We start from the raw sequence: 18,579 nt of genomic DNA on the forward strand, positions 1-18,579 counted from the left end.
TGGTCACTTCTCCTGTATGCCCTGACCAGGAATCAAACCCGGGATAATAAATTCACACACCAGGCCAATGCTCTACCACTGAGCAAAATGGCCAGAACATATGAATGTTAAAGTGTACATGTGCATTTACATGCCAGCATTGTTTTCTGCTGCTATGTTTTCAATAGATATGTGACTGATAACAGTCCTATTGGATTCAAACTCACATGCGTGAAACATGGGGAGATCTAAAGAAATCAAGTGGTATTAGAGGGTCCAAAAGAAAACAAAAACCAAATTAATGGTATGAGTATTTCTGGGAAAAGGTGAAAGGAAAGTGAAAATTAATCCCTGCTGCTTGTGTACCTACTTGTTTTCAGCAATTGATTGCACAAATGAACACATTTCCTTTAATTTAGAAAACAATTCATGAAAGTTAATGCAGTAATTAGCATGTAAGCTACCTAGGGAATCAAAGACTTAATTATTGAAGCTCAAAGATCTTCTGCTTGGATAAAACCTGCTTACCAGAAGTTTCTAGAGCTTTCAAGGAGCTTTCAAGGTGAAGTAGAGTAAGAAAGAAGAGGGATGTTTTCCTATCATATTTAAATTTAAGAATCTCTATGTAATTCTCAAATAATCTGATTTCAAGCAAATAATTATCCATCAGTCTCTAAAAATGAGAGGAAGAGAATATGAAGAGCAATAATTTCTTTAACTAAAGAGGGTCAAAAGGTAAAAAATAAAAAAGAACTACAAACCAATTAGTAAAAAGCAGACATTCAATAAAACACAGGTTAACTACTTGAACAGACATATAAAAAAAAGAAATATGGATGGCCATTAAACACAGGGAAAGATGCTAAATGCTATTACTTATCAAGAATATGTAAATTGAAAATACCATGTGATAGGTAGGAGTCAGGCTAAAATTCAAAGATCTGACAACAACAAATGTTGATGTGGATGTAGGACAACAGGAATTCTTATACATTGTTTCTTGGAATGTAAAATGTTACACTTATTTTGGAAAATAATTGGGCAGTTTCTTATAAAATTAAACATACAACCACCCTATTAAAATTGCTTAAACTGAAATCCAGGTAGATTTTCCACAAATTATTACGTGTATCAGTTTGTGTTTAAGAAAAAAAAAACTGAAATAGAACCAATTATGATTTTGAAAGAAGTCAGACATCTCAACATTTTTAACTTTATACAACAACATGTAAATAAAATTAAATGACAAGAAAAAATCAGGGTGTAGGACATCTTCAACGCTTATTTAACCCTTTGAGTAGTACGAACACTCGTGTACGCCCTTGTGCCTCCTGACCATCCAGAGTATGATCATACAAAAATTTCTATTTTAAAAATGTGTAAGGCAACATTTAAAAAAAGCAAATGTATGTTCTTCTTGTTTCCATAAATTGGTTATCAAACAAACATGATTTTAAGTTCATAAAACTGAAACTAGAACTAATTTCATTTTTTGAAAAATAACTCACTCCTGGGGGTCAGCGAGCATGAAAAAAACTCCCTACTCAAAGGATTAAATATCTCTTTAACTAGGTTCATCTAATATCTCACAAAAATACTACTTCATTACTGAAATTTAGAATGTCTAGATGCTAGGGAGGGATAAATCTGAGGTAGGGCCACACCTAGGCTTATGATAGCTGTGCCATGCCTTCATGGGAGGTGAAACAAACAGCAAAATCTCAGAGGAAACGGGCCTCAGGTTCAGAAGCATTCTTAGAACGATAGGTATTCTAATTCATTCAGGGGTCCTAGGCTCCTTGAGAATCTGATGAAAGGTAAGGGTCTTTTTCCAAGAAACATATGATACCACATACAATTTCAAGGCCTCATAAAACCACTGGTGTGGACCTCAGCTGTTGCTAGGGAAGGGCTGTGAAAGGTTAGGGGCCCAAATCCCAACTACCAGTTCTCAGATGCACAACTAAGTGCTCAATGAGTAAAAGCTTAATAATCTATAAAAAGAGGATAAACTCTAAGTGGGGAGCAAACAGATTGCTGAGAAGGCAAGCTTTTAAAGGGCCATCTTTCTTACATAAAATAACTTTAAACAGCACTCACTTTTCTCCTTCAGAAAAGTCCATCTTCTCTTAACATTTAAATTTACCCCACACAGAGAAAAGGTCTTCTGCCTCTGGTTGTCCCAACGGCAGCTCAAACGCGGCCTGACCAGAACAGATCCAGATTCTCAAAGCAATTTCCCTCTAAGATCTTTCCACTTGTCAATAGAACCACTACTTCTTCCTCTCTTCAATTAACCAACTAGGAATCACTAACCAACTAAGTCCTGCTGAGTCTTCAGTCATGTATATACAACAGCTATTTATTGGGTACCATCTGTGTGATGAGCAGTGGTGATAGAAATAAAACAGACCTTGAACCCAAGAAGTTCACTGCCAAGTGTCCCTTCCTTGATATTTTTATAGCTACGATTGATCAATCTACAGTCACCTTTCTACAATGTGCCCTGGACCGCTTCACCTCCATCAGTCTACTCATTTCCTTCTAAGACTTTAAATAAAATTTTGCTGACCAATACATTCTCTAAAATAAATCCGTCCTGTGATTCCCATGCTAGAAATACCTTCACTGGGTTCTGCGTATCTACCAAAAGCCTGTGGACTTTACTCGGATGGTCAGAGCCCTGTGTACCATCAGGAGCACCCCTATAAGAAGCCCCTTTACCCCATGCACCCTCTAGAATAAGTTCACTGCTTTAGTGAAGCTGGTCCTGAAACTTATTTCATGTTTATTCCTGGCCTCATCACTACTCCATATTGCTCCCTCCTTTCCTTACTACCCCTCCTCAGCATTTCAGCACAAGTCCTGCCCCTTTCCATGAAACCTTTCAAGAAATTATATCTCACAGTGATCATGCATTGATAAATTGTGGTATTTGTATAAATCACTCATTTTGATACTAAGTCATACACATTTAGTTTTATTTTTGTATCTTCAAACTGACAACAATTTCTTTGAGGTTAATAAGAAAAACTTGCATTTTTCTTGTTTACTTTCACGCATCCATTCATTTAATATATATTTACTCGGGTCCTATGTTGCACCCTGCACTGTACCAGGCTAAAGAGTCTCCTGTGCTTGGATGTGGTAAACCCTAAACAAATGTTAAAAAAAAAAATGTACCACTTCCGCTAGCAAATGGCATATTCATTTAAGAATAATAATTCAGGTCCTGGCTCATTGGCTCAGCGGTAGAGCGTCACCCAGAGTGTGGATGTCCTGGGTTTGATTCCCGGTCAGGGCACACAGAAGAAGTGCCCATCTGCATCTACACACTTCCCCTCTCACTTCTCTCTCTTCTCTCTCTCTCTTCTCCTCCTCTCCTGTAGCCAAGGCTCTATAAGAGTGAGTTGGCCCCAGGCGCTAAGGATGGTTCTATGGCCTCCACCTCAGGTGCTAAAAATAGCTCTGGATGCAATGGAGCAGCAGCCCAGATGGGCAGAACACCGCCCCCTAGTGGACTTGCCAGGTGGATCCCAGTAGGGGCGCATGCAGGAGTCTTTCTCTGCTTTCCTCCTCTCACTGAAAAATAAAAAAGAAGAATTCATAAAAGCTCTTATTTTTATATCATGTAACCACAGATGTCCCATAATTTTCAAATAGCCATTAGTTATCAGCTGTTGAGAGCTTTGACAATCAGGTTGCAGATGGATTTAGAAAACATTCACTCCCTGGCCAGTTGGTTCAGTGGTAGAGCGTTGGCCCTGAGTGTAGAAGTCCCACCAGGTTCAATTATTGGTCAGGGCACACAGGAGAAGCGACCATCTCCTTTTCTACCCCTCCCCCTTCGCTCTCTTTCTTTCTTTCTCTCTCTCTCTCTTCTCCTCCTACAGCCCTGGTTGGAGCAATTTGGCCCTGGGTGCTGAGGATGGCTCCATGACCTCCCCCTCAGGCACTGAAATAGCTCCATTCAGAGCAATGGAGCAGCAGCCCTAGATGGGCAGAGCATCGCCCCCGAGTGGGCTTGCCGGTGGATTCCAGTCTGGTGCATGTGGGAGTCTGTCTGACTGCCTCCCCGTCTCTCACTTAACAAAAAGAAAATATTCACTTACTCATACTGCTCAGAATTTAATGTAACTTTTGCAATTCCTCCTAAAAGAATATTACTCCTTTTTTAAGGCTCACATTTTTTTCAATTTGGTATAAAATTATGAAAATAAATATAATTGAAAATGATTTAGCTACTTCATATCTGTAATACTAGGAGACATTTCTATAATATCAGCTTTATAAATAAGCCAAGAACTCTCCAGATTTGGCTAGCTGTATTAGCAAAACTTAGGAAAGTGGGCAGTTTATGATGACTTAACTTGCATAGACTCCTGTTGAGGGTTTATGAAATTTAGTTTACTAATATGCCCATAAGAAGAACATTACAATAAAAAAATATTTAAGTGAATAAATATTACTGTGACTGTTCTCTTGAATGACAATAAGCAATAAGTATTATGATCGCAGATTAACAGAGCCTGAGGGGAGACATGGGCCATCGGGTGATGGCACCATGGTACTGATGGCACCATGGTACTGATGCACTTTTTCTACCAAGACAATACAAAACAGAAAATGGCCATTCTATCTCCGCACCATCTATATCTATACAGCTTCTATCCATCATAATTTCTAACTGGTGACTCTCATGCAATTTTGGATTTGAAGAGACTCCTGATTTTTATTTTAAAGGGAAAAAAAAGGAAAGAAAATGCTTTTAAAGAGAATTCTTTTCTTGATTGAACACAACACTGTGTGTGACCTTCTAGAGAAGAGGCAGCTCCAGACGATGGGCTCACCCCCTTCAGTCTCCCCTTCTTCCAGACCTTCTGTTAGTTCTCTCTGCCATGGTAGCAGCTCCCCGAGGCCCTCAAGCAGGTGTTGAGTATGCTTTCTTTTGTTCATATTGTTCTCAGAGGCTTGGTGTGAATCAGCTTGAGAGCCAGAAGTCACTCCCTTCCCCTGGCTTTGATTATTGGTGTCACTACTCTTCTAGTCTTTCTAGATAATTATCTTGGATTGATTCTCAATAGCTCAAGACCTCAATATCTTCCACTTCCTTTTTTGCCTATTCTGCACACGTAGGGAGCTCTCTCAGAACCAGACTCTTTTGTCACTCTTTGACCCTGGGACCGTTTAGTTTACAGTTGCCTGTGTAACTTTCTAGCTGGTCTCCCTGTCTCTAAGATCTCTCCCATCTAGTCTCAAGTAGTACTGTGTCTTCGTCTGTTTGACCTGCTACAAGAGAACACTATGACTGGGCAGCTTATAAACAACAGAATTTATTCTTACAGTTCTGGAACCTGGGAAGTCCAAGATCAAGGAGCTGGCAGATTTGATGTCTGGTGAGGACCCACTTCCTGGTTCACAGACATCTGTCTTCTTGCTGGGTCGTCACATGATAGAAGGCTTGCGAGAGCAGTCAGGGCAGAGGCAGATTTAATGGCAGGCGCACTGGGCGCACACCCTGGGCCCCAACTTCTGAAGGGCCCCGCAAAACCCCAACTTTACACTTTTTCTAATGACACCAAGTTTGGTTTCATATGTGCAATTTTAACATTATTAGTACATAATATTTTTTACTTATTTAGAAATATGGTTAACCTGTATTTTTATTTTCCCTGTCTTTCTCTCTTTTTTTAAGGGGCCCAATATTTTCTCTGTGCCTAGGGCCTCAACTGACTTTCATCTGCCTCTGAGTCAGGGGTCTCTTTTATAAAATCATCAGTCTCATTCATGGGGGCTCTACCCTAATAACTTAATCATCTCCCAAAAGACCCACTTCCAAATAACTATCACATTGTGGATTTGGTTTCAATTTATGACTTTTGAGGGGACACACTCAGAACACATGGTGGGGCAAAAATAGGTTTATAATGTGAGTATACAAAACACAGTTTATTCTTGTATTATCGTTTATCAATTATTGTAGTACTATTCATAGGAACAACTATAACCCACCCTGTATAACAGACTGTAGCATAAAACACCTTGGAAATGTAATCATTAAACAGGAACCCCCTTTCCCACACCTCATCCTGAAGTGACAGGAAAGATGCTTAATGGAATCCTACAGGAGGTTACAACATCCACATGTCTACTGATTGGAGGGAAGATATTCACTTTCAGCTTTAACCCAATCAGGAAGTCACTTCTCTACCCAAGGCGAGCTGACCAGGACCTCACTGAAAATAGCAGCAGAACCGAGGGCAGCTGGTCCAGTGACTGCAGTGTACACCAACGGAAGGTGGGACAGGCCGAGCCACAGCACCTTCCCACAGGAAAGACAGCGAGCAGCAGACACTTCTTAGAGAATCGTAGGGGAAAGCAAAGTGTCCTTAATAAGATTTTTATAAGACATGATGCTTTAAGTAATCTTTGAAAATATATATGAACCAGTAGAAATAAAAACATTTACAGATTATAATACAATTTTCCAAAAAGCTTGGCATAAAACAAAACCTGTGTTGATGCACAGCAAAAAATCAGAGCGTGGGCAAAGCAAAGCAGAGCCATGTAGACGGGCAAGCACAGAGATTACCACCGTGCTCCCGACGTGAGCAGCTGTTGGATAAGTATCCACACACACCCTGCAGCATATTATTTTAACATAATTTATCTCTGTCTGGGTAGGCTCCAAGTTCTCTAAGCACAGGACAGCTCTATGATTGTCAGCTGACAACCTGGCCCTGTTAGGTTGACGACTCCTCTTCGGGCTATTATTTAGACCAGCTCTCGCCCCTGAATGTTGCTGGTATTGGCAAGATAATGAGAAAAACAGTAAGAAAATGTGCAGAAAAGAACAGTTTTTGTGCTAAAGTGATGAGATTATGGATGACTTTTTCCCCTCTATGTTTTCCAAACACTCCTAATGTTTATTATATTTTACTTACAAAATAAACAAACACCAAATACACATGGTACAAAGAAGAAGCAATGCCCTCTAAAACATAATAAAAAGCATAACAGAAGCTTCCTTTTTAAACTTTGGAGTTTTATCATTAGTTCCAGGAACAAAATTACAAATGACTATGTAAGTGACGGGTGGAGTGCTGTGTGCTCAGGGGAGGGTCTAGAGGAAATCGCCTGAGTGTCACTTGGCTCCCTCTACTTTTCTTTTTAGCGACATGTTGCTATTGTCCCTACAAAGCAAATGTACATTTTCTTTATCTCATATTAATTATGAAGAAAACTTTTACCTAAAACTCTCATATTCTTCTATTTGTCGTGTCCATGGACAGCTCTGTATATCAGTGATAATCTGCAGATAGTCATCCTCTGAATACCTAAGAGTCAAATGTTAATGAAGTTAGAAAATAAAGATCTCACATATTGCTAAACAAACACATACATGTTCTAAAGGACACTTTTAAAATATATTCATTTTAATCCTCTAAATCTTTTCTAAGATGAAGGAGAAATAAGTAAATATCTACCCGTTTCAAAACTTTCAGGAACACACAATTCACAAAGAATTATTATACTGATTTAGGAATGTGTAATTTGTACATATCATAAGTCACATCTGGTATTACAAACAAGCTATGACAGCATACCAATTCACATTCATTTCTTATGGCCATTTAATCTTACCCTTAACTCATTGACAAATAACTATATTTTTATAGATGTTTGCCATAATATAGTTTATCATTTTTTTCAGAGTCTAAGTTGATAGATTTGCCTTGTGATGCATAGATAAAATTTCCCCCAAATAATCACTTTATATTTTAATTCAGCACAGTACATTAAAAATCAGATTGGAATCAGTAAGAGAGATGTATACTGGCATCCCTATAGGCACAGTGATACAGTTTGCCAGGATCCCAGTCCCCAATAGATTCCCTTCTACCTAAAATTCCATCATTAAGTAGTAATTCCTTTCATCACAGAATAACCTTTAGTCTTGAACAGTTATTTAAAATGCAAATATCTTTATGGGTGAAAAAAACCCCTTGAATTTTGTCTCAATTAATATCTTAGGCATTAGTTGTAAGCTATTTGAGAGCAAGGGTCTGCAACAAGGAGGTAGAGTATATGTTGATAAGGGCTTAGGGAAGTAAGAGGACAGTAAAGAATTTTGTCAGGGGCCCTGGCCGGTTGGCTCAGCGGTAGAGCGTCGGCCTGGCATGCGGGGGACCCAGGTTCGATTCCCGGCCAGGGCACATAGGAGAAGCGCCCATTTGCTTCTCCACCCCCACCCCCTCCTTCCTCTCTGTCTCTCTCTTCCCCTCCCGCAGCCAAGGCTCCATTGGAGCAAAGATGGCCCGGGCGCTGGGGATGGCTCCTTGGCCTCTGCCCCAGGCGCTAGAGTGGCTCTGGTCACAGCAGAGCGACCCTCGGAGGGACAGAGCATCACCCCCTGGTGGGCAGAGCTTCGCCCCTGGTGGGCGTGCCGGGTGGATCCCGGTCGGGCACATGCAAGAGTCTGTCTGACTGTCTCTCCCCGTTTCCAGCTATTTAAAGAATAAGAAAAAAAATTTTTGTCAGAAAAATCTATCTCCCATCCCTATACAGCAAAATGCAGATCCTCCAAAGTTATCTCAGAAAGGAGGTATTTGGCCTTGGCCAGGGTGCTCTGTTTGTTAGAGCATCATCCTGATATGCCAAGATTGTAGGTTTGATTCCTGGTCAGGGAACATACAAAAATTAACCAGTGAATGCATAAATAAGTAGAACAACAAATCAATGTCTCTTTCCCTAAAACTCAATAAATAAAAAATAATTGAAAACAAAAAGGAGATATTTGTTAGATGTGAAGAAGGTAGTCAAACAAGCAACTCCTTTGCCCCTGAAATTTATCTACCTTTTGGCTGTTTCTCTCTCTTTATATTGCTGCCAAGGCTAATCAAAAATATTTTCCCTTGCTTCCCATTGGCCTAGCTAAGAATAGCTTTAAAAAAATCTTGAAAAAATTAGTTAAATATTAAAGAAGCAGCAAAGTGAAGAGCTACTATAAAAAGATTAAAAATAGTTTTACTTGCACCCAAGCTTCCAATCCTAACAGACTTAGTTCATGCTTGTGGGCCCTAAGACTAGTCCCAGTACACCAAGCATATTGAAAGTTGTATATACGAGCCCTAAAGCTTTGTCTAAGTGTGATACTTCCCAGCTGGAGCAAAGACTGCAGGTCTCCACATGATGATAGATACCCAGAAATCCTCTGCAAGACAGACTGAATGAAAAATCTACGGAGAATCATTCAGTTATAAAACCTCAAGTTGCCTAATATATGTGAAATTATGGGCCTAGCAAGAAAGAACAGACAAAATTTTTTTTCTGAAATAATAATAGTGGAAAATTTTCCAAATCTAATGAAAATTATAAACCCACAGATCCAAGAAGCTCAACAAACCCAAAGCACAAAAATCAGGTGGAAAATACACTAAAACACATAATAAAATTTCTTTAAACCATTAATAAAGAGAAAATCTTAAAAATAGTTAGAGAAAAGACATTATACACATAGAAACAAAGAAACATTACAGCAGACTTCTTATGAGAAACAATGCAAGTCAGAAGGCAGTAAAACAACATCATTAAAATACAGAACAGGGTTTGGGGAAACTATCAACAAAGAATTCTATGCTCAGCTCACCTTACAAAAAATGAAGGTAAAATACAAACTCTTTCAGATATGTGAAGCCTGAAAGAATTCATACCAGGAAACCTGAGTACAAGGTATGCTAAAGGAAGTTAGTTCTTCAGGAAGAAGAAAAATGAAACCAGATTGAAAACTGGATTGACAGAAAGTAATGAAGATCACTGGGAATAGTTAATATGTAAATATATACAACAGACTTTTTCTTATTTTTCTAGGTCCCTTTTTATAGATAATTGACTATTTAAAATAAATATAACAATAATATATTGGGGAGTTTATAATATATATAGAAATAAATGCATGGTTATAGAAATAAATAGTTATAGAACAAAGGCCAGAAAGGGGCATTGAGATAGGAGAATAGAAGTGGTATAAATGACTTAAAAGTGAACTATGATAAGAAGAAAATGAATAGTGGTCTCCTAAAGGCAACCAGTAAAAACAAACAAAACTATAAAAAGTGTTAACATGTCAAAATAAAATTATTTAATCCCAAAGCAAGCAGAAAAAGAGGGAAAGAGAACAAAGAGAAAGCAAATATAAATAGAAAACAAAATGGTAGATTTAAACCCAGTAATCACATTAAATGTAAATAATCTAAATATACATTTAAAAGGCAGAGAATGTCAGATTGAATTTTTAAAAAACAAGAACTAATCATATATCATATTTAAGAAATCTATTTCATATAAATAAATGTTAAAAGTAAAATGACAGAAAAAGATGTAACACAGTAGAACTAATTAAAATGAAGCTAGAGTGGCCATATTCATATCAAAGTAGATTTCTAAGCAAGAAATATTACCATGAAGAAAAAAAAAATGACAGGGTAAAAGCATAAATTGATAAAATAGAAAATCATCAATAAAATTAAAAGTTGACTCATTGAAAAATAAATAAAATTGATAAACATCTTGCCACACTGATCAGGTAAAAAAGAGAGAATACACAAATGATCAATATGTGACCAATGAGAGAGGTTGCAGCACTAACAATTCTACAGGCATTAAAAGTATACTGCTCAAAAAAAAATAGGGGGTATTTCAAAATGAATATGAAGTGATTAAAAAAAAGAAGCATTTGATTTTTATTAAACAGGAACATCAGAAAAGCAAATGACAAGTCAAATAAAGTTGTTCAATTATGCAAATGAGATGCAAAACCAACTTTTATTTCATTGGTGAAATGCATTATACAGAAGGCTGAAAGTACTGGAGTATCTGCATGTTCCCTGATCCCCTAATTTCGTGAGCAGTGTTTAATAACAACTTTATGCCAAAGAATACAACACAGATGCAATGGACATATATATTCCTTGAAGGGCAAAACCTCCCCAGAGCTCTCTTAAGAAGAAAGCGATGACTTGAATAGTCTGATAGCTATTAACAAAATTGAATTTGTGATCAAAATCCATCCAACAAAGAAAATGCCATGCCCAAATGGCTTAAATAGAGAATTTCGTTAAGTATTTGAGAAATATTAATACAAAATTTACAGAAACACTCTTATAAAAATTAAACAGGGCAATATTTCCCAGATTTTTTTTATAAAAGGAATGTTACTCTGATACCAAAACATAAAAAGACATTAAAATAAAGAAAAAAATACAGACCAATATTCTTATTAATAGATGCAAAAATCCTCAACAAAATATTAGCAAGTTGAATCCAGCAATATATAAAAAGGATAAGGCATTCTGACCAAGTAGGTTTTATCTCAGGAATGAAAGGCTGATTTTTAAAAATCAACTGATGCAACTCATCATAATAGAATTTTTAAAATAATAATCTCAATACATGAAAGGAAAAAAGTATATAGCCTAATTCAACATTCAGCCCTGAGTAAAACTTTCAGCAAGCTCAGTACGGGAGAAAGTTTATACAACGCAGAGCCCCATACAGCAGTGTGGCGATAACCAGAGGGGCAGGGGGTGGAGGTCAGGGGGTGGGTGGAGTTGGGCAAAGCAGGGGAATGTGAATGGGAAGAGCCTTTGCTTGGGGCAGTGGGCCCATGATGCAGAGTGCAGCTGGTGTTTTTTTGAGTTGTGTGCTTGAAACCTGTATTGTTCAGTGAACCAATGTCACCCCAATAAATTCAATAATAAAAAAAAAAAGAAAAGCTGATTTTAAAACTCAAATGAAAATTTAAAGATCTGGAGTAGCCAACAGAATTTGAAAATTAACAAGAAATTTGAAAGAGTTGTACTATCCAATTTTAGGACTTACTACAGTGTTACAATAATCAAAAAGTGTCTTATTTATGTCAAGACAGGTAAATAAATTAATAACAGATTTAAAAATCCAGAAATAAAGCTTTTCAACAAGATAATTCAATGGAAAAAGAATAATCTTTTCAACAAATGTTGCTAAAATGATTAGATAGATACCTACTTTTAAAATCCTCAACTCTTACCTCACTCCATCTACAAATATGAATCCAAACGGTGCCATTCAGTTAAATGTAAGAAATAAAATTAGAATTAAGTTCTAGAATAAAACATTAAAAAATCTTAATGACCTTGGGTTTTGTACATCTATGCACAAAATATACAAACTATAAAAAATATCTATAAATTAAACTTCACCAAAATTCAAAGGTTACTTTTCAGAAAGCATTGTAAAGAAAATGAAAATGCAAGACACACACTAGAAAAATATTTACACAGCACTTACTTGATAAAAAATTTGTATACAGATTATATAAAGAACTCTTAAAACTCAATGGTAAGACAAACAACCCAATTAAAAGCTGGGCACAAGATCTGAATATACTCCATCAAAGATGCTAGACACCCTGACTTGTGATGGTGTAGTGGATAGAGCATCGAACTGGAATGCAGAGGTCCCTGGTTCAAAACCCTAAGCTTGCTTGGTCAGGGCACATATGACAAGCAATCAAAGCAATGAACAACTAAAGTGACGCAACTATGAGGTGATACTTCTCACTCCCCATCCCTCTCTCTCCTTTCTCTGTAAAATCAATCAATAATTTTTTTTAAAGTGCTAGACAAGTGAAAGATCAACACATAAAAAGATGTTCAACATCATTAGTTACTAGAAAAATGTAAATTAAAATTACAGTGAGCCTGACCTGTGGTGGCGCAGTGTATAAAGCGTCGACCTGGAAATGCTGAGGTCGCCAGTTCGAAACCCTGGGCTTGCCTGGTCAAGGCACATATGGGAGTTGATGCTTCCAGCTCCTCTCCCCTGTCTCTCTCTCCTCTCTCTGTCTCTCTCTCTCTCCCTCTCTCTCTCCTCTCTAAAATTAATAAATTAAAAAAAAAAATTACAGTGAGATGCCACTATATAGACACTATACTAACTCAAACTGAAAAGACAAAGCATACTGAGTCCGGCAAGAAGTATAGAAACTGGAACTCTCACACATGGCTGCTGGGAGTGTAAAACATACAACTTCTTCGAAAAACCATTTGGTAGTTTCCTCAAAAGGTACACATACACCCACCATGTAAGCCAGCTATTTCACTTCTATGTATTTATTGATGAGAAATGAAACCTCATTTCCACACAAAGACTTGTATACCAGTGTTCATAGAAGCTTTATGTAATAGCCCAAAACTGAAAACAATCTAAGTGTCCCTTCAGAGGTGACTGGATAAACAAATTATGTATACATACTACAGAATATTGTTACTTTTATTTGGTGATAAAAAAGAATGAATTATTAATACCTGAAAACACATAGCTCAATCTCACAATAATCATGCTGGATGAAAAAACCCAGACCACAAAAAGAGTACCCAATGTAGAGTCCAGTCCAGGAAATGAAAAGTAGTCTATAGTGACAGAAAGCATACCAGGAAGTTACCTGGAAATGAAGGCTGACATGCAGGGGTAGGGAGGAATAGATGAAAAAAAGTATGAGAAACGTTTGGTGGGTGGGGTACATGTTCAAATTTGATTGGAGTGTTGGTGTATACATATGCCAACACTCTTCACATTGTACATTTAAGTTATAGTCTGTTGTACATCATTTATAACTCAAAAAACTTTCAAATGTTCATTATTGGGCTAAACATTATATTTTCCATGGTGATATAACTAAGCTAATCAGCAATATACATCAGCCCTTATTAAGGATTGAATACCTAAAATTCAAAATTCTAGTTACTAGGAAAATACAGTATATTTAAATGAATATGCTTTTTTGAAAAAATTATTTTACAATGACTGTTGTCATACAATGTTATATTAGTTTCAGGTGTACAACATAGTGATTATACACTTATATACCTTACAAAGTGATCACCTAGTAAGTCTAGTATCCATCTGACACCTTACACAGTTATTACAATGTTATTGAGTATATTCCCTATGCTGTACTTTATATCCCCATGACTATTTTAATAACTGGCAATTTGTACTTCTTAGTCCCTTCACCTTTTTCATGAAGATGCTTTATATATAGTTCCCTGGACAGCTAATAAGCTGCTACATCTTATGTGCTCCTAACAAAATCCCCAGCTGACTGTTCCTGTTAACACTGGAAGTTCACGTTTAAACATAAATAGAAAATGTAATGAGGTCATAAACTCCACTAAGTAAGTTCAAAGCAACATTTACTTATTCCATGGATTACAGCTTCTACCTAACTTTCCCCAGTGCTACCTTCACTCGCTCCTGTTCACAACTGTAGTAAAGCCTCGCCCTCCCTCCTTCTGTGTATCAGGTTAGATCTAGTCACTTCAGCCAGTCCACCAACCCAACTCATTCTTCCTACTTTCCCAATTTCTTAGCATAAAATAAAAGGGGTGTGTATCCTGCTAAACTTTTACCCTCTTTTTAATGAGTAACCCGTATGTTGATGGCCCCATTTTTGTCTCTGAGCTCCCTCAATAGTGCTCAATGTCTAATTTGTTGGAGATGTTATGTCACCAGGTGATAGAGAGAGATCAAACCTCCGCAACTTTTCAAAGCAAAAGATGCAATAATCCCCTACATCATTTTGGCCATCTCCCAGACTTGAGAGTAATCTCTTCTCTCGGTCTTCTTTGTTGGCACAGTAGGGGTGTGGGGTTCCTCTCTTCCCTTCCTCCAGACTGGCTCATTATTGTGCTCAAGCTAGCTTATAGAAACATGTGAGAGCTGCCTATTCGATTTTCAAAAATGCTGTGAGCAGGCTGTCAAACTATTGGTAGTTTGAAATTGGACAAGGTAGAAGTATTTGTGCTACAAAAATTGCCAATGTGACAAATCTGGGGTCCCTCCTCCCTAAGATAGTTGTTAAACATGAGCCCGTGGTGCTGCTCCTATACTTCACCACAGCTGGGCAACCTGTTGGCCTAGCTCAAAATTCTTCACTCTTCCCTGGGTTTGAGCCTTGTGGAGGCCAGCCCAGATGGCCAGGTGAGACTTGGCTGCCACCTGGCTGATCAAGCAATACCAACCCAGACTGGCCCTAAGCCTCAGTCAGGCAAAACTACCATGTTATCTTCAAATAGCAACTGCTATCTCAGAAATTAAAGGTGACTTTATTTCACCAAGTTTTTGAGTAAATGTTCTTAAGTACATTATACTTTTACTCTGGCTTCCCTGCAAAGCAGAGTTTGTACCCCTTTGAAATCACTCTTACCTTTATATCAATCAGGCTTAGTGAATATTCAAATTAGCATCCATTGCCAACTACAATAAAGGTGTGTTGTAAAATATGGATAGTCTTTGAAATATTTTGTTTTAGTGACATATATCACCCTGTAACTTAGAGCTGGCTCCAATTTTACTTTTTATTGAAAGATGTCAATCATAATGTATCTAATTTTACTAGTAAGTTAGCTGCATAAAGGGGCTGATGACTTTATAGCCACTTACACTTAAAACCAAGTCAGTACCTTAGAGCAGACCTCACTCTTACAAAAGAAGAATCATTCCTGGCTGTTTACAATCAGGAGACAGTGCTCAAGCTACTGATTTCCTGAGATTGCTGTGTTCAAAGAATCTTTTTTAATTCCAGTTTAGAAATAAAGTATTATCCTCTGGTACAATAAAGAAAATATTAAAGAAGAAGAAACAGCAAAAAGAGGATTTTTTTTCCCTACATGCCTACTCTTTTCTACTGAAACATATATATCACCAGCCAGTTATTTTAGCTAAGTGAGATCAGGATTAGTAAGGTCGGAGCATGGCTGCAGTGGAAAACCATGTGTATGCTACAAGTATGGGCCAATCTGTGGGAGAAATGTGTCTCTATGAAACTTTGCTATAAGTAAAATGCTCTAACATCTGAATCACCTCCTACTTTCTGCAAACTTACATATTTATAGTTGATTTTCAGTTATGAGGTATAGCCTCCCCCCCAATCTTGAGGGACAGTTATTCCTATGAAATTAGCCCTGTTTATATGGATGACAAAACTCAAAGCTCTCAGAAGACAAACGGCTTCTCAATATTGTACTTTAAGTGGATGAGCTAAGAATTAAATTCATGTATTTTGATTCACAGTCTGGCTCTCTTTGCCAATACATCAAGCTGCATCTCATATATTTTCATAATGAAACTGAGAATTAATCTCATCACAAACAGTCTCTGGTTCCAAGACATTCAATAAATCATACTAAATGTGGCAAGATATTTCCAAAAGAATAATGTTTATTTAAATTGTTATTAATAATGCTCAAAATGAGATACAAATTATCAATAACATACTAAATGATAGTAAATAAATATCATATTAAAATTTAAAATATTTTTCTAGAAACTTCTCTTGGAGATGGAGACTAACATGCTGTAAATAGTTTTATCTCAATTAAGATATAAATAGGTTTTTTAAAACTATGTTTATTTATATATGTTTAATTAAGTTAATCATTAAATATTTATCAGGTACTTATTAGATGCCTAGAAATTATCTTGAGGATAGACATTCATTTCAGCAGCTGCAATACTGGTTTAGTTTCCTTTATCATCTCTTTATAGTAAAATACAACCTTTCTTATCTAGTAAAATGGGTGGAGATACCCCAATAATATTAAATCAGTAGATTTCTAAATGGTGTTTTGTGTAGATCAAACAGTCTTTTGCAGCTAGTTTCTAGAAAACTCCTAAAGAGCTTAGATCTACATGCAGAGAAATTCTCCAATTCAATACAGTGCTATAAGATTTGCAATCAGTATAGCCAATCATTTCTATTGGGCAATACTTTTTAAAGGAATGGTTGATGAGTGTATAACAGCTAACAAAGAGAAGTTTGTAGCAGGTAGACTGAATTGAACTATGAAAAGTGCTGACATACTAACATTTTATCTACTAAAGGTAAAAGAATTCAATTTACACTATTTTCAACTCTGCATGATGGTAACTTCTAATCAGAATGCAGTGGTTACTGTCAATTGGCAGAGAAGAGAGCAATCTCAAAATTATATTTATTCCATACTGTGTAGTGCTTCTTTAATAAGTCAAATATTCCAAAAATGCTTTAGGAATTAACTCCTAAAGATGTTAGTGTCCTTCAGAGCCCCAGTAAAATCTCTAAATTGCCATATTTAAAAAAGTCAGATAAGAATTTTTTTTGAGGAAGACAAGATGGCGATGGAGTAGGTGGACGTACCAACTTCCACCTCCCAGAACCAAAGTGGATTACAAACTAATTTTAAGAACCATCATTTGGAGAAACCAACTTTGGACTAAACTAAGAGGACTATTCAACCAAGGAACACTGAAGAAGCCACACTGAGACTGGTAGGAAAAGCGGAAATGCAGAGAGGGCTGCCCAGCTCCCCAGAGCAAACAGCAGCCAGGAGAGACTCACATGGCAGGAAGTGAGTTTAGCAGAGAGAGGGTCCTTAGTCACAGGAACAAAGCCCCAGCCTGCAGCCCCAGAGGCTAGAAGAGGCGTATGGACAGTATTTAGCTGGAAACAAGACAGGATACTGTTTGTGAGAAAGAGACTGACTTCTCAGACCCAGGATTCTTCTTAAAGGGACCACGCAGAAAACCTCTCTCACAACCACTCACCCGGAGCTCAGGGGGATGGGGAGAGAGGAGAGGTCTGGAGTACCAGGAAGAGAATGTAATCTAGGAGGCACAGGGAGAAACATTTTGAGAGACAGCCACCCTAACACCTGGGATGAGTCACTCCCCAAATCTGAAGTGAATATTTCCCCTGGAAACAGCAATACCAGCAAAGGGAAGCAGGACACCAGCCAAACAAGCTCTCCCACGTCACTCAGAGCAGAGTCACTTAGAAGGAGGGAGCTTTCGGGACTACAATAGTGAGTGTTAGGGTCTGTGCTGCAGCACCCCCACCCACACGGCTGAGGGCTTTCCCAAGGGTGGGTGGCAGCAGGATGCAGAAGCTGGCTGACCACCACTGAGTCCCAGGTGTGAGCTCAGTCTTGCCTGGCTGGGGAGGACGGTATGTGCAAAAGTGTCAAGCCCAGCCACAGGCCATCTGCAATCCAGACTGCGAGGGGAAGGGCGGGAACCCTGGAAGGGGTGGAGACCGGCCGTTAAGAAAGGGCACAGGAGCACAGCCTTGTCCAACCGCAGAACCAAGGCTTGTGGCCTGACTTGGGAGCTAGCTCCTCCTGAGTCAAAAGCCCAGAACAGGCGGAGTCCCGCTACTGAGCATGGGAACGCAGTCTTGCCTGGCCTATGGAGCCAAGGCTTGCAGCCGTCCCACAAACAGTCTCCTCCTGCAAGGGTGGGGTGAAAACATGGAATCAGGCAGTGATCCACAGCTGAGCAAAGGTGCTTACCCTTGCCTTCAGGGCCGAACATAATGCCACCCAAGGGGGCAAGGCGAAGGCCAAGGCCACCAAGGCTTGTACACCCAAGCATGTGATCACAGCCACTCCCATAAAGGAGAGGTGGAAACCACAGCAACAGCCCCAGTGGGCAGGCACCGGCAATGCCCATAACCAAACGCCCTAGGCAGCAACAGCAGAGGGGATGGTGGGCCTGCAGAGAGACCACACCTAGGGAACACAG

General features: G+C 38.3%; 1 protein-coding gene across 2 annotated transcripts in view; it reads right to left on the bottom strand.

Moving 5' to 3' along the window:
- The window catches only part of ST8SIA6 (ST8 alpha-N-acetyl-neuraminide alpha-2,8-sialyltransferase 6), a 180,097-nt gene that overhangs the window by 37,397 nt on the left and 124,121 nt on the right, over positions 1 to 18,579 (bottom strand). The window contains exon 4 of one of the 2 annotated variants that reach the window (XM_066385747.1): positions 7,230 to 7,316. The exons of the other annotated variant lie outside the window; for it this stretch is intronic. Within the exon in view, the coding sequence (XP_066241844.1) occupies positions 7,230 to 7,316 (87 nt within the window). The remainder of the gene's footprint in view (positions 1 to 7,229; positions 7,317 to 18,579) is intronic. 2 annotated transcript variants of the gene reach the window in all.

Source organism: Saccopteryx leptura, chromosome 5 (assembly GCF_036850995.1).
Source record: "Saccopteryx leptura isolate mSacLep1 chromosome 5, mSacLep1_pri_phased_curated, whole genome shotgun sequence".
NCBI lineage: Eukaryota > Metazoa > Chordata > Mammalia > Chiroptera > Emballonuridae > Saccopteryx > Saccopteryx leptura.